The 26,646-nt window shown below is 37.0% G+C and overlaps 1 protein-coding gene across 6 annotated transcripts in view; it reads right to left on the reverse strand.

Moving 5' to 3' along the window:
- Carmil1 (capping protein regulator and myosin 1 linker 1) overlaps positions 1-26,646 on the reverse strand; it is a 325,017-nt gene that overhangs the window by 64,284 nt on the left and 234,087 nt on the right. For all 6 annotated transcript variants that reach the window (XM_074082734.1, XM_074082733.1, XM_074082735.1 and 3 more), the window contains exons 27-29: positions 24,418-24,593; positions 21,289-21,376; positions 19,161-19,310 (exon numbers count right to left, since the gene is read on the reverse strand). In XM_074082734.1, coding sequence (XP_073938835.1) covers positions 19,161-19,310; positions 21,289-21,376; positions 24,418-24,593 — 414 coding nt within the window. The remainder of the gene's footprint in view (positions 1-19,160; positions 19,311-21,288; positions 21,377-24,417; positions 24,594-26,646) is intronic.

Raw genomic sequence — 26,646 nt, forward strand, 5'->3', positions numbered from 1 at the left:
TATATTTTCAAATCCTGAATGTTTGAAATAAAGACTCCTGCCTATGTTAATGAACACCCCTGTAGAAGCTTCCATGTGTACAAGGACACATGCACAAGAGTGATAGGTGATGGGTAAGCCCCATAGATAATTTTAGACTTTCCTTCTCTTTCTGAAAGGTTAATTCAACAAGACAAGTACTCTCTCCCAATTATACGTCTACTAGTCATTATAAATGAATGTGAGGAACCTTTCAATTGGTTCAGCTCCTAAAATGATAAGCAAGGAAAAAATGTTTTTATGAAGACAGAAACCATGGCAACAGAAAACTCCAATGATTCTACAAAAAGAAGTTCATTCCTCAGTGCCTGCACATTTTTTGGAACTCATTTAGGCTGTACTGATTTCACTATCTTCCTACCAGAATAAGAGAAGGAGTGGAGAGTGAAGAGACCATTCTCTCTCACAACTATGATCACACTCAAACCTTGGATCTGCTGCTTACTGGGTTGTGGGATTTGGGCCAATGTTTTTGAAATGCCAGGCCTCCATTTCCTAGTTTTGTTAAATAATCTGTTATGAGGATTAAATAAAATAATGAATACAAAGTACTCAGGACAGTCCTGGCACATAGTGCCAATTAATGACCTTCCAGCGCTTCAATAATTGGTCATGGTTATGGGTGTTAATATGATCACTTTTTTTCACTCTTATATTCTCAAAGAGAAACAGTGGGGAGGGCAGAGAATTAGTAAGAAGTAGACTTATCACAACAACAACAACAAAAATCAATCTAAAAGTCTACCAATAGGGGAATGAGTACAGTGAGTCAAGGAACAGCAGTTAAATGAAGGAACAGTAGTAAAAAGGACCAAAAAATCATCATACATAACAACATGAACAAATCTCAAAAGATAATGTTAAGTGAAAAAAGGTAAATCTCAGATGCATATGGTGTGATGCCACTTGTGTAGATTATAAAACATACAAATCAACACTATGTACTGTTAATGAGTACATGTGTGCTCAGACATTAAAAAAAACCCAGGAAGTGTCCAAATTAATGATGGTTCCTCTGGGGAAAGAGTGAGATGGTCAGTAGTGGCCAAATGAAGTTATTAAGTTATCTGTCATGTTTTATACTCTTCAAAATTCAATAAACATTACTGAGCACCTGCTATGCACTGGGTACTCGTGGTGAAGAGGGCTGGGGATGGCAGTGAATATGACAGATGGCTCCTATACTCCTAGAGATTGTATTCTGGTGTGCACTAGCAAACAAAGATGATGACAGGTTAAGAACTGGCTCTCCAGGGTGGTAAGGCCACAGATATTTGGCACTGAGGGGTCCTGTTTTATAATTTGTTATGAGTGCCCCAAAAGGTTTATTCAAGAACACATAAAGGAATTATTTTTATCACTTAGTGATTACTGGTTATCTGGTCTTACTCTACACATACTGTAATAGGAGCTTTTCTGTATGACCATACAGTACCAGCACCATGGTCACCTCCTAATGGGTGACGACGAAATGACTAACTTAATAATAGTTTGAGGATGAAAACTGATCAACTATAATACATTTCATAATGTAACACAGGGTTGTTTTGCATGAGAGAATTTTTGGAAGTGCTATTGTTACAACAAAGTGTTTAAGAACATTTCGTGTTCCTGACATTCAAGACAGAAATTGTGTTTTCTCCAGAGCCCAAAAGCCCAAATTAAGACAAAAACTCAGTATCACAGCCACCCTCTTCATTTCTCATTTTAGTAAAAACCTTAATGGGGTTGGCCCTGATTATAAAAAAAAAAAAAATACAAGTCTTTGGCACTTCATTTTAATAAGACAGCAGAGATAGACTTGACATTCAGGATCTATCCCAGACTAAGTGGGAGAAAGAGAAAGAGAAAGTTAGAAAAATAAAGGAATGGAAGGCTTAATTTCAAGCACAGCAATTCAGGCAATCTGCCCAAAGACTGCAGAGGGGGCCTTTTATCCCTAGCCTCTCCCAATCTTTAGGGGCAGAAAAAGCATTGCACCTACATGAATTTCAACTGAAGAGAGTTGTCTGGTCAAGTTAGTTTTAAAATTGAGTTTAGAACAGAGACAGGAGTTACTTAGGTAGAGGTAAACTCTGTTCACAAGTTAATAGCCAAAAAAAAACTCATGGTAGCAAAAAACAGGAAATTTTCCATTTTAATATGTAGCAGAATGCTTTTTGAAATATCTTAAGCAGTGTGCCAAAAATACACCCTAGATCAAGGAGACAAATTTGGCTGAAATAAAGAGTGCCTAATACTGGGCTCATTAGTGTCCTAAGGACACCTATTCACCACCCTTCTCTTCCAGGGATCCATTGGAAAGGCAAAAGGAGTATCTTTGGGTGAAAAGGATAAGCCTGGATTCTGTCTTGTTCATATCTAGTTCTCCAGAGCCTGAAGAACGTTTACCCTACAGAAAATTGTCCCTACTACAACTATCATTACCTAAAGGGCATTTAGGCACAAACATAAAATAGGGAAGCTACAGTTTAATATAAGAAACAGTCCTCTCAGCTAGATACATTTATTTCCATGAAAAATTTTTTCTACTGTCTTTATTTTTCCCATTTCATGTTAGTATCATAAAAACTTTCTCATGGGCCTTACTAGTTCATGGATGGGTGTCCACCTCTTAGACCATTAAACTCTTTGAATACATACATCTACTCTTTCTCTTCAACTATTTAATCCAAACACTTTGAAATTTACACACACATATATATATATATATGAACCAAGGATAGTATTTATTCAAGGATAAATAAAAGTACTCTTTACTTACATTCACTAATTGTTACCATTTTGTCACTCCATTCTACTTTCTCTCTTTCTCACACACAATTTTTGCCTGAACCATTTAAATGTTAACAGCTTGACATTTCAGTTAAATACTGCTGTATCCCCTAAGAATTACATGCTCCTATATAACCATATATGATTAACACATCTAAGAAAATCAGTGGCAATTTCATAAAATAAAATGCACATACTATAGTCTATATTCAGATTTCCCCAATTGTCTTTCAAACACACTTCATCCTCTCCTGTTTTTTTAGATCCAGGATCTAATGGAATTACCATAATATATAGTAATATATCTTTTATCTAATCCAGCACACCATTCTTCATGTCCCCCACCCTACTTTCCTTTTTCAAAATATCCTGTTGAAGAATCCAGGCCAGTATTTGAATGACTCTTTCCTCATAGGTAGATTCAGGTGAAACATTTTCGGCAGGAATGCCACCTAGGAAATGCTATGAACTACTCAGCAAATCACAACAGGTGACACAGTCTTGGTGTTTCCACTCTTGGTGATGATGCTAAGTTTGATCCCTTATTTAGGGTAGGAATTCCCAACTGCCCAATTGTAAGGTACCATTTCCTTTGGTAATTAACTTTTAGTCCATGCAGAAAAGCCTACTTTTAAGCAACTATTGCCAATTCTTGCCAGAATTAATGAATATAATGGAAACTGCAAAATTGAAGCTATCTTTCATTGTTCCTATATTTATCAGTTGCCATTCCTCTATAAAACTCTGTACCTCTCCTCTCTTTAAATTGAGCATTACTATGAACTCATGGATTTTTTTTTAATTAATTCAATGTATCATAAGCTATTGTTGTCATTATTCTTTCTGGTGATCAGAGTGCCCCAGGGTGGTCCTTTCAATCTAGATTTTGTGTCTTTTGAAATGATCTTATTGGATTTAGAGCCAATCCTTGCTTTTTGTTGTAAGACATCTTTACCTTTCTGTGCATTTTTTAAATGAGTACAAATAATCCCTGTTCAATGAGCTAGATTATAAAAATTGCTACTAGATTTTCTGCTGAGTCAAATGTTCAAAAGGAATCCAAACTTAGTTATTCTTAATGGATTTATACCACCAACTATGCAGTCAAACAGTATTATTACATTTGTAGTTGAGAAAGTAATTTTCAATGCATTTCCATTTCTAGAAGTCCACGATGGTATAAATCTCCCTGAGAAGGAGATGCTAGCTCTTCCTAGGATGACTACTGGATAGCACAAATTATTCCCCTTAAGACCTAGGAAGAGTAGGTATATGGAAGCCAGAAACTCTCAAAAAGCTGCAATAAATCCATGGACAAAAGGAGGAAAGATAAGAAATTTAGTGATGTACCACATTTCCTACTGAACACAACATTAAGTCTAGCTACTCTCACTACACTCAATAATTTTTATATCTAGACTCTCATTTCATATAAAAGCTGAACTGGCATCGTGACGTTAAAACAAAAACATTCTGAGAACTGCACTGGCCAGAGGCTATTGTAAAGATCACAGTAGAGTACCATTGAAACTAAAATGATTCATTTTCTTGTCTTCCAGATCTGCAATATTTTTTGACATAAGGAAACTAAATCTTTACCTTCCTAGCTATACCATATTTTCTCTAATTTATCTTGCAACGGATGGAAAAGTAAAATTTCATACTTACACGCTCTTTAAAAATAAAAAGTGAATGTAACTTAATATTTTTCTGAATATCAGTCCCAAGAATGAAATTATCTGGTACTGACTTCAAGGAAGTATTTTTCTTTTTCCTTTTTTTTTTTTTGGGGTGGGACTAGGGTTTGAATTTAGGGCTTGATGCTTACAAAGCAGGTTCTCTACTGCTTGAACCACATCTCTAGTGTGTACACCTTGAGCCACTCCACCAGCCCTTTTTTGTGATGGGTTTTTTCGAGATAGGATCTTGTGAACTATTTGTCCAGGCTGGCTCTGAACTGCAATCCTCCTGATCTCTGCCTCCTGAGTAGCTAGGATTATAGGCATGAGCCACCAGCACCCAGGTCTCCAGTTCATTTTGCTCTGATTATTTTGGAGATGGGATCTTGTGAACTATTTGCCTGGGCTGGCCTCAAAACTTGATTCTCCTGATCTCAGCCTCTCAGGATTATAGGTGTGAGCTACCAGTGCCCAGCCACACAAATATCTTTTGACAAGAGTTGGTGCTGTTGGGCACAGAAGCATGATATTTATTAATCATAGACCAGGCCTATCCCTGCTAGCATTATATAATGAAAAGGTGGGAAATTCTTTAAATACTTTGCTGCACTATTAAGCATAGTGTTACTCCAATGGTCACATAAGCTTGAATAGCATTTTTACCTTTTATTATATTCTTTATAAACAATAGGGGAAAAACCCACTGAATGTCAACCTTAAGAAAGATATTTTAAATCTACATATTCTAGAAAATCCATTTGCTATGCAAAAATAAGGAGGCTGAGGGAGGACTTAAATAGTCTCCTCTAGAATAACATAGATCAGTGAAAATGGGCCTAAAAGGCTTAATACTCTTTCCACTGAGTCTCAGTGCTATAAAGATGACAAAAAAAAAAAAAAACTAGTAACACTACTAACAAAGAACAGACTAAAGTTTATTGCAATTTGCAATGCTGCTTAAAAAACAAAAAAGAAGAAAAAACTGGTGCCAAATCAACTGTAGTGTTTCCAGGTAATAAGAATGGAAGGTTATTTTAGGCCCTGTGACTTGGGATTGCTGGTAATCAACCAGCAATCAGGAGGCCTGGTACATGCTGATATATAGTCCCAGAACAAGTAGCTCACATCTCATGGTTCCCAAGCTTTTCAGAGATTAAGTTCTAGAATTTCTTTATTCTAACTCATGAGTCTCAGATAGAGCTTTGGGTAAAGATGGCTTATCACCAAAACTCCGTGAAATCTGGTCTGTCTTGAAAACCAAGATCTAGGTCATGTTCAGTGTACCTTCTTTTACGTAATATTCCTCTGATTAGATTGTCTAGTGAGATTCCAAACAGAGGATGGATTCTCAAAATAGCCTTCTCTAAATTATAAATCCATTATTTTGATAGTTATTTTCTTGTGATTTTAGATCATTCTTACTAATAGAGACATTCATGAGAAAATCTATCTGAAACAATGCAATATTGTTTGCCACTTTTGAGTTTTCATTCATTTTGATCTTGTTTTAAAACGAATTAACTATTTATAGCCAAGCTACTGTGAAAAGTTGGGTAAATTTTCTGTCAAACACACTTCTTTCCCTATGGCATTGTTTTATAACAAATCAAGAATGATTTGCAGTCCATATGGGTATGGTTTCTTATCTGTTGTCCTGACTTAATGTTAATAAACTCATGACACTTTTATTGATACTCTGTAACTTTTAAGGTTTCAATATCAAAAAACTTAATATAGGTAGCCAATTCATTCAGCTACATGGAGAGTAGAGGCCACACAACACACAAGTAGACCGCATTACAGAGGTTTTGTTATGGCTATAATAAAGAATATTGTGAAATCTTTTTCAAATCTTTGGCCATGCTGAATTAAGGGTGGCATTGGGGATTTCAACTGAGTATATGTTGTAGGGAAAGTGGATTTGAAGCAGCTTCTGGAGGAAAATCCTTACTTGGCTTGCAAGGACCTACCCTGAAGCTCGGCTCTGTTTAGAATCTCAACCTGTGTTCCCAGTCTACTGAGAACAGCAACACCTTTAAGCAAAAAATTAGCCTGTGGTCACTGGAACATTGCCCACCACTAAATCCTCAGTGCAAAGGCTGGTCTTGGAGCAAACTTACTGGGTCAATCTCCCCCATCCCTCCTAATGACCCAGGCCAGCCTGAAGAACAGAAATTCAGCCGAAAGGTGAGTTTGGAAGCCAGATCATTTGGAACTGGGTTCTCAGCGGTGGCTATCCTTTATCTAGCCCTGTGATATGAGGAAAATGGGTTAACATCTCTGTGCTCTGGGAGTCTCATCTGAAACAAGGGTTAGAACAGTTACCACAAATGGCTGCTAGATGAATCCCTGGTCATTGTAGGTGGGTGGTTTTAATCTTTTCCTGTGTGACTTACTGACCTTTAATATCCTCACTAATTGAACCTAATTAGCTTAAAGACAAAATCCTTTCCATGCAAAGAATTATTTTTTAGAGTTCTCAGAGAAATCTGCTGCTACTGATACTGATGGTATTAGCTACAGAGAATTCTGTAAGATATGACGCCTGCACCCCCAAGGAACAAAAACTCTAATAGGAAGAGAGTCATGCAAGTGACTGTAATGCAAAGGCACAGTATCACACAAAATTTACTGAACAATTATTTATGTGCCAGGTACATATGGAGACAAGTGTGATCTAGATATTGGAGATATGTGGTCACCAGAACAAAAAGTACCTATGAGAGTAGATAAGATCATTTCAAGTCAGCGCTGAGAAAATAAATAGGATAACATGGTACAGTGTCTGGGAGGCTTTGTTGGCTGGAAGGACTGAGGAAAATTTCTGAGAAAGAGACAGTGAGAAAAAAGATAGCCATGGTGAGGAATATTTTGAGCACAAGGAACAATAACTGAGATGGGAGTCACAGCTAGTGCCAGGGAAACAGGAGAAGGCTATAGTGGCTAGAGGGAAGGTAACAAAGAAGACATTAGATGTTAGAACAAGCTGAGGAGAGAGGCAGGGGTCAGATCATATAGAACCTTATGGACTGAGGAAAAGGCTGGATACAATGGAAGCCATTCAGAGGATTTGATATCTTAGACATTCAGTCTGGTTTCCACTTCAGATAGCTTCTCTTACTGTCAGTAGAAGATGGACTAAATGCAGAGACAAGAACAAAGGTAGGAGCATGAGTTGTGAATCTGTTTCAGGAGTCCAGGCAAGAACCAAAGTTGGCTTTGATGAATGAAAGAAGCAGATAAAGACAGTAGGAGAAAGGGGAAAGTGAGGCTGACTAGTGGAGTTAGGATCACATGAGTAGAATAGAGGTGGTGTTACATTTGGATGGCGGAACGCTGGGTAGGGGAGAGGAGGGACTTGATCCTGTTGGGGCATGTCACATTTGAGATACTATCTAATTGCAGATGTAAAGTATAAATTGAATATATAAGCTTATAGCTCAAAGTAAATCAAGATAACTGTCATCAATATAAAAAAAGAAAAGTGTTCATGAAGTAAAGAGGCTATGGTTACTTTCAGCAAAGGTGATCAAGTGAGCACATCTGCCCTGAAGTTTTATGTGGGCATGCCTAATACCAAGTCAGACCTGTCTACTAGCTCCCCAGAGCACTGCATACAATTCCCTATGGGATAGATAGCGCAACCAGGAAGCACCTCAAACTCAACACAAACAGAATGGAAATTACTAAAGTCTATTTCTGCACAAACCTGACCCATCTGCCAGTTTCCTCCCCTTCAGTAGCTTCTTATTGCCGTAAAAACAAGCAATAAATGGGCAAACCCTTTAGGGAGATCTACAAGGTTCTGTGGTATGGCTCATGTTTTCTATTCTAGCCTCCTCACCCAATCTTCTCTTCTCCCTTTGTTCCTGTCATACCATTCTTCAAATCGTGATGTTCTCTCCTCATTCCAAATCTCTCTATGTGCTGCTGCTCTCTCTTAATTTTACTTACTCATTTTTCTCCCAGCTGATTTCTCTATCAAATGCTATCTCTTATTGCACCAACAGTTACTGAAGGCCTGTGCTATGTGCTGGATACAATGCCTAGAACCTTCCTCTGGGAAGCCTTCCCTGACAACACCCCTCCCCCATTGGGCTGGGTGCTCTTCTCAGCCTCCATAGCAACCAGCCTTTCTCTCTCAGAATACTTTCCCACCACATGCAATTTTTCACATTATTAATGAATAACCACTTTAATCCTAAAACAAGTTTAGGCCTATTTAGCACAACAAGTTTTTTTGGGTTTTTTTTAATGAGTAAATTAAGACAAAGATGGGGGACAAATGAAGCCAGAATTATGACTGAAGACAACAAACTTTATTTTTTAGGTCCAGTCCACTTTTTTATAGGTCAAGTGCACATTCAGCTCTAAGCTTTTCAACTGACAATACCAAGGTTAGGTACAGGCATGGCACAATTTATTGTGTGTATAGGGTACAGGGCAAACTGTTCAGAATTCCCACTACTCCTGGTAAAGACCTGTGATTTCTTTTGTAACAATGGCATTTTGAGATAAAATGAACAGGGACCACAAATATGGCATAGAGAAATAGCACATACAATAAATTTTATAGGCATACTTATTAATAGAGATCAAAGACATAAAGCAAAAAAGAAAATTCTAGGGCTGGTGGAGTGGCTCAAGTGGTACAGTGCCTGCCTAGCAAGCATGAGGCCCTGAGTTCAAATCCCAATACCACAAAAAAACAAACACAAAAAACACTTTAACAAAATCCTTTAGTTAAAGGAATGCTATGGGGTTCAAAGCAATAGGAGAAAATAAAGGGATGAGTTTATTTAGCAGACACTCTCCAGGGTACCAAATCCTGACAATGCATCCCCATTCAGGCCCTCCCTGGACCTGGTGTGGTAGGGAAAGAATAAGATCAATGCAAGGAGCTGCCATGTGCCTAGTATTTTGGAAAGGTTGAAATAGAGCAAGTCAGTTATGGTATGAAGACTTTTAAACTATGACTCATCCTAAGACATATATTTTATGTTACAACCCAATTTATATGTACATGCCTGGATAATGCAAACATATGGTATAATCCAATACTTTTAAGTTTATACCTTTTGTTTTATTTCAGATCAGTCTTTTATTAATCCTGGTCACAACTATTACGATGACTTTATGACTCACTAGTGGGTTATGACCAGAAGCTTGGAAGATGTATCCTGAATGAATTCAACCTTTTCATGATGATCTCACTTCAGTGGTAGACACAGATCCATGTGTGGGATCTATAATTTACAGGAGTGGTAGCTCTGTGATCTAGTAGAATTAGCTTTTCCGCATGTGCCCTTCACTGCAGCAGGCTTCGTGGGAAGCTTTATTCATCTTCGAAGTGAGAAGCCAAGACTACCTGACATACAATGGATGAACAATAGGAATTTGATGAAAGTCTGAACGGCTTAGTCTATATTTTTGGTGCAGAAGGTCTGTTTATTTATTGGCAGTACTGGGAGTTGAACCCAGGGCCTTGTGAACTTGCTAGACAAGTGTTCTACCACTTGAGCCAAGCCCACTTTGCTTTAGTTTTTTAATTTTTTTTTTCTTTTTTACATAGTTTTGTGTTTTTTCCCAAGCCAGCCTCGGACCATGACCCTCCTCTCCCTGCCTCCCGAGTAGCTAGGGTTATAGGTGTGCACCACCACACCCTGCCCTTCAAAGAGAGTCTTTTGGTGACTCATTACTATCCAAGACTTCACCAACATAAAATGCTTTTGCCTCTTGACCTAAGCTCCTTTGCAGGCCAGAAGTCACCTTCTTCCAGCTTTTTTCCTTTATCCATCACCTGGATAAACAAATCCTCTTTAAGGATTTCCCATCACCTTCCTCTTCAGACAAGTGCTTTCTCTCTCACACACACACACACACTCCACATGTGCACACACACAGATATCTTTAGCATCTAATGACAATGTTTTTCCAAATGTGAATACTGTTGAACTCAGAAATTAAAAAGAAAAACCTTTCTTTCTATAAGGATTTGGTCTTCGATTTCAAGTATTAAGCAGTGGTAATTTGGAGCCTCCTGACACAAGAGAAAGGTTATTGAAGGAAATGTCCTTGTGGCTTACTGAAATATGACACTTCTGATGGCTGAAAAGTGAGGCTGGGTTTGGAGAAATTGTTTTGCTACTGTACTATTCGTAGAAGTAGTACAGTACTCCTATACACACACACACAGGTAATAAGAGGAATAGTTAACATTTTATAAATATGCAGGTTATTAGTGTCATTTGTTTAATTTACTTCATGAGAAAAGACCACAACTGCCTTTTATAATTATCACCACATGTCAAAACTAACCTCAGAAAAATCATCACTCCTATCAATAAATCAGATGCCCGCTTGAGGTGGTGGTTTTAGAATGTCCTGACCAGTCACAACAGGCGAATGTTCTAAGTTCTTTCATGGATGGTATTTCTTAGGTTCCCCGTCCTCTTCCTAGAGACTTTGGCTCCCACTGGGGACATAAGGCTCTGGGGATGAAGTCTGCTCCGTTACCTGCTGTGGAAAGGTAGTGGGCTCTCCTCCTCCCAGCAATGACTACAGAAACAGGGAAGACAGAGGGCTTTCCCTGGGGATCTCATTTGTCTCTTGAGTGCTTATGAGGACAATCAACTGTACCTTAGGTCTCATTTACAGGACAGGTCTCTAGGGAACTCTTTGGATTGGACCTCTGCCAGTGCCTTTAACAGTTAAATATCAGGTGACTCTGGGTCCTGAGGGAACCAGATTAACTCTCTGAGGATAGGGAGTGTGCCTCTGGCATTTCTACAAAGAACTACCACAAAAATTATTAGAAACTTTGAGGAATGTACAATATCCTTTTTAGAGACTGTACTATAGTTCTAAAATATAGAATTAAGAAATAAAGGAATTTTCAGGTTGCTTTTTACTGGTTAAAGTTACATCTCCATTTTCTAAAGTGGTATCAATAAGAAAAGGACACTGCACAATAAAATTATAAGAAGAAACTAACAACTATAATTTGAACAGCATTCTGCACATAGCTTATATTAGTGAAGCTAATTTAAAATGAAATACACTGAAAATAGCCCATATCTGGCAACACTGTTACTAGATTCATTCAATTAAGAACTATTAGTATCAGAATGTTTAACTTGATTTAAAAAAATAGTTTTTTGACCAAGTCAGATCTATCAAATTTCTGTATTAAAAGGCTTAACAAGACCTTTAAAGAAGAACTGATACCAATCCTCCTTAAACTGTTGCACAAAATAGAAAGGGAAGGAAAACTGTCAAACACATTTTATGAAGCCAGTATTACACTTATCCCAAAACCAGGCAAAGACACCTCCAAAAAGGAGAACTATAGGCCAATCTCCTTAATGAACATTGACGCAAAAATCCTCAATAAAATAATGGCAAACCGAATTCAACAACACATCAAAAAGCTTATTCACCACGACCAAGTAGGCTTCATCCCAGGGATGCAGGGGTGGTTCAACATACGAAAATCAATAAACTTAATAAACCACATTAACAGAAGCAAAGACAAAAACCACTTGATCATCTCAATAGATGCAGAAAAAGCCTTTGATAAGATCCAACACCACTTCATGATAAAAGCTCTAAGAAAACTAGGAATAGAAGGAAAGTACCTCAACATTCTAAAAGCTATATATGACAAACCTACAGCCAGCATTATACTTAACGGAGAAAAACTGAAACCATTCCCTCTAAAATCAGGTACCAGACAAGGATGCCCATAATCTCTACTCCTATTCAACATAGTACTGGAATTCCTAGCCAGAGCAATTAGGCAAGAAGAAGGAATAAAAGGAATACGAATAGGTAAAGAAACTGTCAAAATATCCCTATTTACAGATGACATAATCCTATACCTTAAAGACCCAAAAAACTCTACTCAGAAGCTCCTAGACATCATCAATAGCTACAGCAAGGTAGCAAGATATAAAATCAACATAGAAAAATCATTAGCATTTCTATACACTAACAATGAGCAAACTGAAAAAGAATGTATGAAAACAATTCCATGTACAATAGCCTCAAAAAAAGTCAAATACCTAGGTGTAAACCTAACAAAAGATGTGAATGACCTCTACAAGGAAAACTATAAACTTCTGAAGAAAGAGATTGAGGAAGACTATAGAAAGTGAAGAGATTTCCCATGCTCATGGATTGGTAGAATCAACATAGTAAAAATGTCGATACTCCCAAAAGTAATCTACATGTTTAATGCAATTCCCATCAAAATTCCAATGACATTCATTAAAGAGATTGAAAAATCTACCGTGAAATTTATATGGAAACACAAGAGGCCACGAATAGTCAAGGCAATACTCAATCAAAAGAACAATGCTGGAGGCATCACGATACCTGACTTCAAACTATATTACAAAGCAATAACAATAAAAACAGCATGGTACTGGCACAAAAACAGACATGAAGACCAGTGGAACAGAATAGAGGACCCAGATATGAAGCCACACAACTATAACCAACTTGTCTTTGACAAAGGAGCTAAAAATATACGATGGAGAAATAGCAGCCTCTTCAACAAAAACTGCTGGGAAAACTGGTTAGCAGTCTGCAAAAAACTGAAACTAGATCCATGTATATCACCCTATACCAATACTAACTCAAAATGGATCAAGGATCTTAATATCAGACCACAAACTCTAAAGTTGATATAGGAAAGAGTAGGAAATACTCTGGAGTTAGTAGGTATAGGTAAGAACTTTCTCAACGAAACCCCAGCAGCACAGCAACTAAGAGATAGCATAGGTAAATGGGACCTCATAAAACTAAAAAGCTTCTGTTCATCAAAAGAAATGGTCTCTAAACTGAAGAGACCACCCACAGAGTGGGAGAAAATATTTGCCAGCTACACATCAGACAAAGGACTGATAACCAGAATATATAGGGAACTTAAAAAACTAAATTCTCCCAAAACTAATGAACCAATAAAGAAATGGGCAAGTGAACTAAACAGAACTTTCTCAAAAGAAGAAATTCAAATGGCCAAAAAACACATGAAAAAATGCTCACCATCTCTAGCAATAAAGGAAATGCAAATTAAAACCACACTAAAGTTCCACCTCACCCCTGTTAGAATAGCCATCATTAGCAACACCAACAACAACAGGTGTTGGCGAGGATGCAGGAAAAAGGAACCCTCTTACACTGTTGGTGGGAATGTAAACTAGTACAACCACTCTGGAAAAAAATTTGGAGGCTACTTAAAACACTAAACATTGATCTACCACTTGATCCAGCAATACCACTCTTGGGGATATACCCAAAAGACTGTGACACAGGTTACTCCAGAGGCACCTGCACACCCATGTTTATTGTGGCACTATTCACAATAGCCAATTTATGGAAACAGCCAAGATGCCCCACCACTGACGAATGGATTAAGAAAATGTGGTATCTATACACAATGGAATTTTATGCAGCCATGAAGAAGAACGAAATGTTATCATTCGCTGGTAAATGGATGGAATTGGAGAACATCATTCTGAGTGAGGTTAGCCTAGCCCAAAAGACCAAAAATGTTCTCCCTCATATGCGGACATTAGATCAAGGGCAAACACAACAAGGGGATTGGACTTTGAGCACATGATAAAAGCGAGAGCACACAAGGGAGGGGTGAGGATAGGTAAGACACCTAAAAAATTAGCTAGCATTTCTTGCCCTTACCGCAGAGAAACTAAAGCAGATACCTTAAAAGCAACTGAGGCCAATAGGAAAAGGGGACCAGGAACTAGAGAAAAGGTGAGTTCAAAAAGAATTAACCTAGAAGGCAACACACACATACAGGAAATTAATGTGAATCAACTCCCTGTATAGCTATCCTTATCTCAACCAGGAACACTTGTTCCTTCCTATTATTGCCTATACTCTCTCTTCAACAAAATTAGAGATAAGGGCAAAATAGTTTATGCTGGGTATTGAGGGGGTGGGGGGAAGAGGGAGGGGGCAGAGTGGGTGGTAAAGGAGGGGGTGGGGGCAGGGGCGAGAAATGACCCAAGCTTTGTATGCACATATGAATAATAAAACAAGTGAAAAAAAAAGGCTTAACAGTTATATATTGAAATTTGAGGTTGAATTTGTTAAGGGAAAATAATTGCTGTTTTATCATGGGAGACAGGATTCACAAAGATATATTCTGCAATAATTCAAGACTTTTTAAATTCTTCTCCAAGGAAATAGCACTAAGCAGATGAATTGCTCTTCTGCATGAATATCTTTTGATTTAAAACTGGTATGACACTCATTAAAATAACTGAAAGAATCTCATACAATTAGTGAGCTAGTTATGCCTAAAGAGCAGATACTGGTTCTTCACCAACTTGGCACAGGACCTAAGCCCCAAATTTCTGCTGTTTTTTAAAGGTAGCATACTACATGTGGTGACAAATTGAATATTTAGAGATAATTAATCAGTAGCACAAGAACTGCATCCTTCAACACCCCAAGGGCCACAAGAAACCAAAGTTGAAAGATACGATTTGGAATACTAATTTTCTAAGACATCTGACTACAGGAAAAGAACAGATGGTCAATGGACAATAAAGATTCTAAGGAAATACATATTTTGCATTACATACCAGGCATGTGTGTGTTGAAATGATAAATAGGATATAGGAAAGCTAATTAATCATCGTCACCAATAAAATGACACATGGAGAGGCACAGAATATTCTGTGTTAGCCATAAGTGGGCAAATTCTTTTCTAACAATTAGATAGCAATTGAATGTGCCAGATTTTTGACAATGATATTTAAAATTGCAATTTTCTATTGAGATTATGGAGCACTGTGCCTTTTACCTGTGCTTCTGTTCATATGTTCATTTCATCTGGGATTGGTGAGCAGCTATTTTTATAGACATCAATTCAGTCTAATTAAATCAAACACAGAATTCAACGCTGATCATAAGAAATACAGGACAGATGAAATCCATATACTGACTGGTTAAACACACAGAGTAGTATCAAAAGGCCTGCCTCTGGTTAACACTAGAAGTTACTCAACTTTTCTCTGCCTCAGTTTCCTTATTTGTTAAAAACATGATATTAATAGGACCTAATTATTCAAAGGTTGTAATGTGGAGTCAACTAGCTAATTATCAGGAGGAGCTGAGATAGTGTCTAGCCAAGTCATACGTACTACATAAGTGTGAAATAAATGAACAAGATGTTTTAAAACAATCTGATTTTCTGCTCTGGAGTTAAGGGAGTGTTGGAATCTCTGGTAGCTATGAAAGTAAATATAGACTGGAAAACTTCACAGGTTATTCTAAGAGTTGTTATTCAACTCCTCCCTACCACATCCCACTAGGTGAGAAAGATTACCTCTTAGCTTCTTTCTAGTTAAAAGAAAAATTATTGATGAGGGGCAAAGATTCTAAAAAACAACAAAAAAATTCTCCTTTCTGTTACTCTGTTTAAAGGAATGTCCTTTTTCTTTAACTGTATGAAATTAAGGTGATTAGAAGCATTCAGCCATCCTCCAGCAGATAACAGATCCCACTCAATCATTCTTTTCTTGGTCAAGGTGTTAAGTTTAGTAGTTGCTGACTAAGTACTGAATTTCTTCCAACAAAATCAATCATGTGGATTATTGTTTCTGTGTCCTGGAAAGTAACCCTTAAAATTAAATTAATATAAATGACTATGCCTAATTTATGCTCCTGTGCCTTCCCTAGTGCAGTTGTAGTTATAACAAATGGAATTGAGTTTTGGACCAAGGAGGACTGGAAGAAAATATGAAAATTAGCAATCCAGGGATAGGAAAAGAGAGAGAGAGAGAGAGATACCTCAAATCTCTATGTTTGCAGAAGAATGTTCAAAGTAGATTTAGTAGATCTCATGAATATCCTGGACAAAAAGTGTGAGGCTCTGTGCCTAAATCGGTAAACAAAAAGTCATGGACGTGTCAAGGTTACCTTGGAATGCCCAAGGCAAAGTTTCACAGTTCACTGGACTATTAGCAAACGTTTTAGTTAACAAAAACGTTACTGCGTCTCTCCAAGCAATCAAATTCCACAGTGTTCTCCTTGCGTCTATGGCACGAGGTCTGCCTGCCAGGGGCTTTTAATTCTATGTGGGAAAGGTCAAATGCACTTGTGACTCTGAGAATTTCCTATGTAATAGTTAATCTCAGGTCCTAACTTCCTGGATCACTTAAAACAGAAATGTTTCCAAGGAAAATGCATATGCTCATTTCAAAAACCATCTCAAATGTCTGTCTTTGAAATATGCAACTGCAGTACATATTTGATAATAGATGTCATGAAGAAACAATAGTGATTCACTATTTTGATTATGTCAGGTGGCGGGGGCGGGGTTATTTTAAAAGACTAATCTAATATTCTACTGCTACCAAATTAGCTGTAAGTTTGTACTACTGGCTTAGAGTAAGATGCTTAAAGATCAGAAAATAGATTTGTTTCAATGGGAGGATCCTTGCATTTAAGGTAAATGCATAAATTATGGTTTCTTTGGGTGGCTTAGAACTGATGGTTTGGTTGAATGTGTAGAGGAAATTCTTGTAGTACAAAATTCATTGATATCAACCTTTTATGCAAAATAGTCTTTTCCAATAAACTAACAGCAAATTTAACTCTGGTTTTCTACTACTTAACAATTTGTTAATCTAGTTAAATAATGATTTAAAAAAATTAGAAAAGAAGACTATTTCTAAAACAAAAATTCTGCTCACCTAAGTATTTTTTCTTGTTGCTGTAGTTTTTTAGCCAACTCTGCTTTGTGTTTTACGTCACTCACTCAACACCTCAAGTCTTTGCTCATTGCCATAGGAACAGCAAGTTCTCACCTAAGGAACAGCCCCACTTCCTGGCCATCTGAATCAGAGAAAGACCACCCTCTGAACTTGAGTTATCCTTGAGTTCAGTTCAAAGAGATCTATGTGTACTCCTTACTCTTTATGTATCATGGCAGCAAGATGGTTCTTACAAAATGGAAGCCATTCTGTGTGAAAAGACCCCCAGCTTGGTTCTACTTGAGTTTCTGATGGAGGTCCCACATCTACCTTTTTAAAAAAATGGTTCCCCTCCTCCATCCTTATCTCACCAATCTTATTTAAAGAGAACATCCTTTTTCTTCTTCTTGCAAAACAAATCCTCCAAGTCAATCAAACAAAAACTACTTACAAATAAAGCTTACACTAAAAGCCAAATTACTATAGCTGAACTAGGCTTTCATAACCAACACTCCCTCTTCACAGACCACAGTACCTATAAACTTGACAAAGTACATTTTACTAGTTGCCCCTTTCCAACTTACACATGGCCAAATAATTCTGGTGGGAAACAAAATGTAGACTTAAGGTTTTTTCCATTCAGATTTATTTCCTATTACTGATTTTTCTGGAACAATTATTCTATGATAAAATAGTATCTTTTTTTCCAATTATACTAGTGATGTTATTTCAAGTGTTACTTAAGATGTTGGATTATATTTTAGGCTTTCTTTGCTGCTTTCCTCATATATGACAGGGCTTTCTATGCAGAACACTAGAGTATTTTATTCACAGGCTTTAAGAAAATATAACAGTGGCTTGTAAATAAGGAAATTTCTTAAGGTACTGCATTCTCTTTCAGTCTGGAAAAATAATATTGCCCAAATCAGATCATCTGTTTTGAAAGTTAAAAACAAGCCCTGTTCACTAATAGTGGCAACACCTAACAATCACTAAAATCAGATGCTAATGTAGAAACACGTGGACATATAAGTAACCTAAATCTAGTCTCACTACTACCCTCTCAGATTGTAAGGAGATACTGAACAGTGAGTATCTTAGTAAAACTAAGCATATTAAACACAGAAGATGAAACACACATATACAACCGATTTCATGATGAAGTAAGTAGCTAGACCAATACTATAAAATTAAAAATAATGAAATAAGGATTGAAGTGAAATGTCCTCAGAGGAAAAACGGTATCAACAACCAGAACATTCTTGTCGTCTGGCAGATGGATACATCACATGAAACTTAGGAAATGCGTAAGAAATGAAAACATACTACTAAGCAAAACTATAACATGCACACCGTCTCCACAACTGTATCAAGTCAAGTGACTGAGACAGCATCTCATCGAATCGGGACATCTGATTAAGGTATGCTAAAAATTTATAAGAAAAGAAGGAGTAGCAGTGCCAGCAGGAGATTATCACCCAATATGTTCTGCTTGAGAAAAGTCCTTCCTCTCATTATTCAGTTGTTTTTTGTTTGTTTATTTTCTGTAGTAATAGGGTTTGAACTCCAGGTCTCAGCTTGGTAGGCAGGCACTCTACTATTTGAGCCACTCCTCCAGCCCTTTTCTACACATTATTTATAGTCTTATTTAAAGGGATTTCCCTGTTACAAAGACTCTTTAAGAGTTGCATAATCTACTTCTAAATAATTTAGGAATCCTCCCCATCCCCAGTGGGTATAGGGCCTTAGAAGCGGGGTGTGCAAATGTGGGTGCCTGAAACTTTACAGAGCAACAGGTTTTTAAAGAATTGTCTGAGGAAAGAATAGGGTGTTCAGTCTGATTTCAAACAGTGAGACTTTAGACATAAATGAATAAGTGAACCAGGAACATAGTCCATCCAGTGACTGGCATGATGTGTTGCCAAAGGGTGTGTCTTACCATACACGTATCCAGATCTTCCAAACGCTCTATCTCTGTCAGTTCCTCCACTGTGATAACAGAACGTTTCACTGGCTTTTCCTCAGCCAGTTCGATTTCTAGGGACTCTTGCTGAGGAAGGGTCTTGCTACGTCTACTGAAATGGTCCGCCTGGAGGGTCAAAACAAAGAAAAGGAGAAATTAAAACTCAGAAATAAGGGAAGAGCTGGCTAACGGAATTCCTGAAGATGTCCTCCACAAGATGGCGCAGTAGAGAGCTACCTTGGCAAGTAGTTAATGATAATTCTTAATAATACAAAATACAGTAATTTACCTTTCTCATTTTCTTGCTTTGGAAGGCAGAGTGTTTCAAGCAAGAAATTATAAAGCTCATAAATGAAGTACACTACTTAGTCTAAAATAAAATAGGTAGTGCTCTTTTTAGTGATTTTATTTAATAGGAATTCACTTCTCTATCTAGTACTTAAAGATAGCTAATGAGGGAAATAAAATGATTCTAACTTTCATTATTTTGAAGACTCAGAGGAAGGAAATTATTAAAGAAAATTTAATTATTACTAGTGCTCATCATTTTCATGTAAGGAATGCCATGTTTGATACGATGTGTTATTTCCATGGCTGTTTTGGGTAAAGATAAACAATTAAATGGTAAGAAGCAGAATGAATTGGGATGAAATTCAAAATCTCCAGTGTTGAGCTGATTCAACATCAGAAACTTTAATTCTTTTGAAACATTGAGAAGCAGCTGCCATGTCTGTTTGGAAGCTGGAAACACTTCTAAACTTACGTTGGAGAAAACATTTTCTGAATCTCATGGGAAACAAGCCTCATCTTGAAGATACTATTTCACTCAGACAGCATCTAACTTCTCTTTTTGTAATACAAACCAGCAGTATTAATGTTAAAATGAAGTTCAAAAACAACACAAAAGTACATTCACACAATTCTTTTTAAACTACAAAAAGAAAATGTCAATGCTTTTGGATGTATGTGAAAGTGAAAATTTCAAACATTCGGTATCTCCTCACATACACAGTCATGCCGTCACAACAGCCAGCATTTGGGCACCAAGTAAGCATTTTGAGACATTTCCTGGAGCTGTGGGAAATCAATAAACTGTCTAAAAAGGATTCTGAATTGATTTTGCTTGTGTTTAAAAAAAAAAAAAAGAAAAGAAAAAGTCTGGCTCTAAACAAAGATGTAGGTCTTTATTGTGCCAGGAATTAGAAAATGGTGATGCTTCAACTTAATGTGGTAACAAATTAGGTTTTATAAAAATACATTTCCAATTTGTCACAAACCAAATATATTGATAAAATACAATTTAAAAAATTAGAAAAATATCTTCTGTTTGGATATTGTGATCATGTCAAATTGTTCTATAAGTTTCTTGATAGAAGTTTCTTCTTTTGGTTTCTGAACTAGTGAATGGCCATGGATCATTAAGCATTAGTTAGGGGTCAGCTCCATCAACAGGTAATATTTTAAGTAGGGCTATTAGAGATATCTTCTCTTTTGGAGTTTAGAAGATAGTCACACATTTTTCTCATTTGTCTGCTTCATATAGAAGAAACTGTTGCTGTTCTCCTTTTAGTATTCTCTATTATCACTCAAAATTTAATACCACAAAACCGGTCATCTACATCCATCATAATTATCCTCAATTTTTTTTCTGTAAAAAAAGCATTTTCACAATTTGCTTGGGAGATTTCAACTGTGTTGTATTGCTATATTTTTTATTTTGGGTAGTGCTGGGATTTGAACTCAGGGCCTTGAGCTTGTTAGGCAGGTACTCACTCTAGCCACCTGAGCCACAGAAAGGCTGATTTTTTAGACTCAGTCTCAACATCATTTCCTATGAAAACTTTTCACTTGCACTGATAATAAAAAAAGATTTCTAGATATGCTCACTTCTGTTTTCCCCTGGCATTCCCTCTGAAGAAATCCTAACATGGTCAAGAATGGCTAGAAGCAAAGTAGAAAAGGAAGGAGGAAAACCAGAAACTTCTTACATAAAGTTGCAAAGGAATGAAACAGAGAACAGAAACCACACCCCAGGCTAGAAACCATTTGGCATCTTAGCAGAGCCAAAACAGGAGTTTTAGCCCAAGATGTGTCTAGCACTCACCAGTTTATGATGGCAATGTGAGAGTGCATCCAGGATTTCATCCACAATGCGATCAGACAAGAAGGAGGCCACTGTGAGCTTCACCTCACTATGTGAAATCAGATAGACAGAAGAGCATTTAATCTGTGCAAGGAGAAAAAAATCCTCCACCCTTGATGCTATGCTGATAAAGTCAACTGTGACTCCATTTCTGTTTTTGAAAATGGAATAGAGGAATGTGTGAACACGACTAAGGATTTCCAAAAATAAGCTTTAAACACTGCCATAAACACACAGGTAATAGACTTTCTTTACCAATTTCAACCTGCCTCTAAATTTAAAACTCAAGATTTAATGGTAGAAATGAAAAACATCTGGATAAAGACAAACATAATGGAAACCATATGTACCATGTGGCGAGGTACAATTCACCCATTGACATAAACGAAAGCAAACCTGGGCTGGAGTAAATTAAGAAAGTCTAGTGTGGTTAAGTCTTAGTTATTACTTTAATATGTATCTCTCCCACCCTGTGAAAGAACTTTTCACCAAATGGCACCATATTACACTGTTTCTGCTTTGACTTACCATCTTACTATGAAAAGTTACAAATTCATTGTACCCTTATCTTTTATAAACAGAGGTTACTAAAATTTTCAGCTTTGGTGCCTATTGCCTCACCTCAGAAAATTCCCCAGACAACAGAAAGTGGTTTGTAGTTTTCATTAATAAACAGAGACAACCACTAAGATTTCTGTCAGATGGTTTGTATTTTAGTTAGCATTTCTGCAATGTGGTATTCATAAGAATTCAAGTTCCATGTGTGTTTTCGGCCTGAAATACTACTTTTGTGCACATATGTACAGATGTTCATAAATACACAGTACTTTTAAAGGTAAATAGCTATATAGAGAGATATATACCTGCATAACCATATTGTCTCAGAAATTTAGCCTGCTTTTGAAATCAACATTTTTTTATGTTTTTTTAAAGAGAAGGTAAAGAAGTTGTCAAAATAAAATTACTTAACCCTAAAGCTAAGGTTGAAAGCACATTTATATAATGAGGAACAATTCTTTCTAAGGTAAAAGCAGTAATTTTCATCGAGGTTTCTCTGCTTAGGTAGATTCCTGCTGGTGAAGCAGAAGAATGGAAGTACTAACTCTGATGCGTATAGCTAAAACGTGCCTGGGCTAAAGATAAAAGGAGGGTTCCTTAATTCTTGTTCATAAAACAAGGTCTCTAGTTTTACCTTATCTAGTACTTTATTATTCCCCAACAGTGTTCATTGCTAAGATTCACTTGGGTCTCATTTTAAAAACACAGATGATTGGGTCCCTCTCCAATCTTTCAGAGGACCCTGGGAATCTAATTTTAACAGGTATTTCCTCTGATTCTTTTTGCATGTCTGGGAAATATTCCTCCTCACAAAACTCTCAGTTTCATAATTTGTTTCTCTCTTTCTCTGAAGGTAGAGAATCACCAAAAAGAGAGTCTTCAAAATGCAGTTTGTTTGTTTAATTCTTGAGACTGTTCTATGATTTGGTTACTGGCTGCTATACTTTCTGATCAAACTTTCAGTTTGCAAAATTATTTAAGAATATGAGCCTCCTTGATTTGCATATACACATACACATGCATAATGAATGTCTACCTACATATAGGTATATATCTGTATTTTCATTTAATCAAGTGCACATTTTAATGCATTATAAAAATGCACGAAAGGAGACAATGGACATTAAATTGATTCACTAGTGTGACAAGTTCTTTACTCCTGTGCAACTTTCAGTATTTTCCCATTTTTTGAGGGAAGTGAGACCACATTTGACAGAGAATTTGATATTCTGGTAAAGATATCAGAGTAGGCTTTATTGATGGTTGAAACCATAACTATGAAAAAATAATGGCCAATACATTTTCCATCTTTAGTATTTAAAGGGGATGTTTAATATTTGTATTGTATTTTATTTTCTAAATATGTAACATTTCAATATTTGTTTTCAATTAAAAAACTCTGAAGCCTCAGATAACAGAAATATGCAACCATATCTAGAAAGGGCTGGAGTTCATAATTTCACTAATCTCTTGGGTCCTATAAACTGTCTGAAAATCCTTTTTAATTTCTCAAGTCTTTCCAACTGCCTTATGCTTCGGCCAAGTAGGTTCTAGGAGCTTCACTGAAACATCAAAACCCAACAACTGTTATCTTAAACCTGAGACTGTAGAGTCACTGCAGAACTCCTAAATCCTCCCCGTTATACTATGTAACTTTAAGACTATAAGCCTTTGATATCTAGATAATGACGATTTAACTTTTGGCTTGTTCTTATTTTGGTTGTCATTTTTCTTGCAGATTACCACTTAGTTGTATCATTATGTGTTAGCATCATTCCCAGATCTCCACAGAGGGGCTATTATTCTTGCTACATCTAAACAGTCTCATCAATATTCAAAAATAGTTAAAATTGGAAATTATAAATGTTTTTGGACTTGGTTTTTAGTCATCTGAGTACCCAACTAAGAAATGTAATGAGTTACTGGTGATCTCCAAGAGTCTCCATATAAAAATTTAGGAAAGTCTGTCAGTAACCATGGCTTCTAAATAATTGTATCTTGGCATACTTTTCAAACAGATATCAATGTAAACACGCCACAGACACCATTAGTACATACACAGTATCACAGACCCACCAAAATAAACCAGAAAGAAATTATGGTAAGGTCATGGTGGGCCTCTTTGCCTATTTATAGGCTGTGTGTTTACTAATAAAAACATGATGATAGAAAGAAAACTGACTCAATCTTTAAGCTAATATTTAGAAAGGTAAAATATAACCTCAAAAGCAGAAACTACGGATAATAAACATGTATCCTGCTCTTAAATATAAAACTTTTACAGAGAGCCAAAAACTCTATGCTCTTAAGTAATGCAGGCATATACCATGACCTTCTTATTTTGGAAATGTATAAAAACCTATGCATTTATGCACAGTTATAGTTCTATAGTTACTACCTATTAGACATGCCTAAACACCCATAAATATATATCCGTAAATACATGGATAAAGCCAACAAAACTCTTCACAGCTGCCTCAAGTACATTCACAGATACTGCAACTCCTCAGCTTATTAACATCATAAACCTACCTAATTTTGTTAAGGATATCAATTCCAGACTGCTCCAAAAGGACATTTTTAACAAAAGTACGTGGAATGGAAATCTTTTCGGTGCTGGCATGGATCAAGTCTTGTCGAATGTGAGCTTTTTTCATCACATTGGGACAAAGGCTCTCAGCAGCATCAACCATGGATTCGAGCAAAGCCTGCAATGCAGCACAGTGGAGGGAGAGATGATGACACTGCACCAGAGGCACCACCATAAAACTGAAAGGTGGTTATATATGACACCAAGCCCTGGGAGCACAGGGACACGACAGAGCCCTGCGGTGCAACCAAGGATCCTGAGCTGCCCAGGGTGACTCGAGCGTGCTGGGTGACCACTGATCTCAGACTCTTGGCAGAAAGCACAAGCCTCACACTGGCATCTCAAGTGCTGTGGTGTGAGAACAGAACTAAACACACAGCCATGAATGAAGCCTTTTTATATCAACTTACCACACCTGATTGTCCTCCCTGGCACTAGAAAATAAACTTACATTTGTGAACTCCAGATCTAGAAATACCTTTAAAAAATATCAGATTTAAATGCTTGTGAGATTTCCCAAATCAGAAAACCCCCAAATTAGGGCAAACCATTTAATAGCTCTATCAAAACAGCAGAAGCACGAAAAAAAAATCACAGTAACTACTGCCAATTTTAGACTCTTTAAAGAAAAGCTTTAGTGTTAGGTAAAACAGTAATTATTATAACAATAATAAACAACATGAATAGTAACAGATAAAAATGTTTACAGAGCACTTTATAAACAACATTAATAGCAACCGTCAAAACACATTTATGTAGCACTCCAGAGTCTGAGAAACGTTTTTGCCCATTTTATTCTGCCTACATCTGTGAGGACAGGCAGAGCAGCTATTCATGTGATCCTGGTTTTACAGCTGAGGAATGTCAGCTACAGGAAGTTAAACAATTTGCCAGGGACTGATGACAGGGCTGGAGAGCATGGAAAGGGCATCCACATTGGTGTTAGACCTAAGTTTGAAACCTAGCTGAGTGACATTGGGCAGTTACTGATCTCTCAATTTTACTTTCCTTGCCTATAAAATGGTAGTTTGTTCTTTTTTAAAATTTCTTGCTTCACAGAACTATTGAGGATTAAATGATATTACATATGTATAGTGTTCAGTGCAGCATACAATGAAAGCTCAGTGTATCATAAGATCTGACTTCCGAGACTGTTCTTAATGATAAGAACCTAGTTTTTAAAAGGCAGGCTGGGATCCCATGATTGTGTGAACAAGGACCTATCTAACCATGTTATTGAAAAACTAGTAGAGTGGTCTACACAGAAAGCACAGTCCCATTAATAAAGTCTCTCATTACACTGCAGGATGAGAAGCAGGGTCAGAGGCTGTTTTCACGGCTCTTGTGGAATCCAGGGGAGGAGAGAGTAGGAGGCAACCACATGAGAAGTTTCCAAAAGCCACTCCTGTTTTGACTGTGCACTGTGCCTATTGTACCTCTGGTTGAATAATCGCTGAATTAATACATTATTCCAAGAAATCTCCCACGCTACCCATCTGCAGGAGATACAAACAAGTCAATTTAACATAAAGGCAATTTGTTTTCCTCTTTTGCATGAACAAATACATTCAGTTCCTGACTAACAGTCTAGCACTCCTGAGAACAACTTCAAGTATCAATACTCTGAAATCTGTCATGTTCAACATATCATGTTACCTTCAGTTCCATTCCCCTGCATGACAGTGCTTATAATGAACTCTTGACCAAAAGAGAGGAAGCCTGGCTTCCAGTACCATGAAATTGCTGTGGAATGTGAAGTGAGCAGTATTAAGTGAATAAGCTTTGCCGATCTCTGCACTCTCATCCGTAAACGTATCTGCTTCGAAGGTCGTTCTCTGCTCTACAAATCCATGACTGCATGGCTTGGGCCCTATAAAAAGGAATTTTAACTTGCCTATCCTGACACTGACAAACACTATAGAATTTTACATGCTGCAAAGTAATTTCAGTCATTATTTCCTTTCCTCTACATAATAATTAGTGAAGGGAGATTTTTACATCCCTATTTTATAGACGAGGAAATCAGAACTCAGAGAAGATAAATGACTTGCTCCAGGTCACTTAGCTGGTTACTGGAATTGGTGAGATGGGTTCTTTGGTCTTCTCTATATTCTACTCTGGCATCCTCTTCTAATGCACCCAGTCTAAAGGAATATTCTCACTTTGCTCTC

Source organism: Castor canadensis, chromosome 8 (genome assembly GCF_047511655.1).
Source record: "Castor canadensis chromosome 8, mCasCan1.hap1v2, whole genome shotgun sequence".
In the NCBI taxonomy this organism is placed as follows: domain Eukaryota; kingdom Metazoa; phylum Chordata; class Mammalia; order Rodentia; family Castoridae; genus Castor; species Castor canadensis.